Here is a 2675-nt window from a genome sequence, read left to right as displayed (position 1 = left end):
GTTTTAAAATTTTACATTCAAAATAATTTTTTTAATAAATTATTTTTTTATTATTTTTATAACGTTCATTAACAAAATTTAATAATTTTTTATACGTTGCAGAATATCTTTCCAAATACCTACGAAGATCATAAGTACTCAAATAAACGTCACCCGAATGGTAGTCAATGTTAAAAAGCAGGATCTCTCAATATTATAACAGATAATCTGATGGTCAGATGTGATGTTAGAACAAAATTGTAATTGTCGTATCCGGCGGTCACAGTATGATGTGATTATCATGAGACTCTATTTTAAATGAAGTTCGTGTTTTCAAAAAATCTCTTTCTAGTTAAATTGGGAGAATCATAGTTTTCTGATGAGACATGCCACCAACGAATAATATCGCGGTCAGTGCCCGTGACACCATTGCCCGCGAGGAAAATTCCTCATTTAAATGATGATCTATATATAAAGATTTCATCTCTGATAAGCGGGAACAGATTAGTATATTTCTCTTATAGACTTTTTCGAACTAGAACGATGTTATTTGTCATTGAGTCAGCCATGTTTGGAATATGTTATTGTTAAGATCGATTCAGTCAGACTAAAAGATATCAGAAATATATAATTTTAAATGTCGACTAAACTCTCAAAAACGACAGTCTTTTCAAATAATATCATATTTGTTTACGATTAATAGAAGTTTGCAAACGATAATTACAGAAAAAGATTTCAATTATCTGTTTATATTTATTATCTTCTATCTAATGCAATTCATAATACTTATATTATATTATATATATTATAATAATTTAATATGGTTATAATAATGAAGTATAAAGAAAACGTGATATTAATATGATCGATGTTAACGGATGTAACTATTAACTATTAAAGTAATAAATTTCGAACCAATTTATAATGATTCTTTATCAAAAATTTGTTTTCGCATCTAAGATCAAATGAAATTTTTTTTATATAATTAATAACTAAAGAATTAATGAATCAGTTCTCTCTTGTCCATGCATCCATTTAGTAATTCATTTTGCTAAAATAACTATAGAAGTAAATAAATCATATGAATGATCATGAACCAAAACCATGAATTTCAAATAATATAAACAAAAAATTAATGAAGATTGATCAGATTTAAACCGGACATCTCTAGTATTAAAATATCTTCACTAAATTCCTTGCACTGTATTCAAATATTTGACAAAATAATTTCGACTGTATAATAACTTTGTATGAAAAAAATTTTATTTTCGATTCATTTTTTTCATATAAATTCTTTTTTTCGACTCATATTATCAATTCAGATATTGTAACTTTATTAAGAACTTTATTTAATTAAAATGAAATACATATTATATTTATAATATCTGGCAGATTGCATATTCATTACTCTTTTCTTAAATATCATTTAATACTCATATTCCTTAAAATCGATCTTTTTTGACGTTTATATTCACAATTTTCATTAAAAAAAATTAATATTTTTCATTTGAGATTAAAAAAAAATATTACATATATATATTATTTTATATTCAAAAATCTTTATCATTTATAATATAAATTAAATTACTTCTAATTTTAATTCTAATAATTAATTCTTCTTGACTAATAAATTTCGTTAATTTATAATTTGTGCTTTTATAATTAATATATAATTTGTGGATTTTTGGAAGATTGAAAGATTCTAAAGATAGAATAAATACAAAACTTGATGTATAAAAATTTCAATGAAGATTTATTTATTGAATTATAATCAATTAATAATATTTAATAAATGCGATAATTCTATTTATTTTATCTTCCCAATCTAACACAATCTAAATTTAAATTATTTATAATTAAATAAGTTTCAATCAAAATTTTTATATAACAACTTTTGAATATGTTTTAGTTTTTAAAATTGATTTTTTAAACGTATTCCATGAATATGTTAACATATAAATTTATGAATATGTTAATATAAATATTAAGATTAATAATATCAATGAAAGAAAACACACATTTATATATTTACTTTATAATATTATTATAAAATTTATTTTATTAAAATATTCTTAATTTAAAGACTTAATTGTTTGACTTAATTTTTATACTACATGAAAACATATGTCAACAATATTTATTTTTTATTTATTTCATTTTCGAAATTTTCTATCATAATTATCTCGTCGATCTATTTGCTGATTCAAGGGTTGTTGTAGTTTTTGAGCTGCCTCACGTGCATCTGCTTCCTATAATACAATAATAATTCTATTATTATTATATTATATATTCGTACATTTATTAAATATATATAGATATATTTATTATCTTATTTATCTTTACATTAGATATATACATATATGTGTATATATATATATATATATAGAGAGAGAGAGAGAGAGAGAAATTATAATATAATTATTTACAAATATATTCATAGAGAAATTATAATATAATTACTTATAAATATTGTAATATTAATATAATTATACAATATAAATATTGTATATTAATATTAATGAATAAAAAAATAATTTTAAATGCTTATGTCTATTAAATATATTCAAGCATAATAAATTTAATATTAATATTATTATTATATATTAATAAATAAATATTATTGTATTAATATTTATTATTAATTTCTACAAATATAATATAAGTTTAAAAATATAATACAATTCTCATATTTTTAT

General features: G+C 20.1%; 1 protein-coding gene across 1 annotated transcript in view; it reads right to left on the bottom strand.

Annotated features, from left to right (window-relative positions):
• Positions 1-2012: 2012 nt before the first annotated feature.
• The window catches only part of LOC102675928 (endocuticle structural glycoprotein ABD-4-like), a 6225-nt gene continuing 5562 nt past the window's right edge, over positions 2013-2675 (bottom strand). Inside the window, exon 4 of the mRNA XM_006622533.2 lies at positions 2013-2228. Coding sequence (XP_006622596.1) covers positions 2133-2228 — 96 coding nt within the window. The 3' untranslated portion in view covers positions 2013-2132. The remainder of the gene's footprint in view (positions 2229-2675) is intronic.

The sequence above is a fragment of the Apis dorsata genome, unplaced genomic scaffold (assembly GCF_000469605.1).
Source record: "Apis dorsata unplaced genomic scaffold, Apis dorsata 1.3 scaffold_713, whole genome shotgun sequence".
Taxonomy (NCBI): domain Eukaryota; kingdom Metazoa; phylum Arthropoda; class Insecta; order Hymenoptera; family Apidae; genus Apis; species Apis dorsata.
This window is presented reverse-complemented; position numbering and strand designations above follow the sequence as displayed.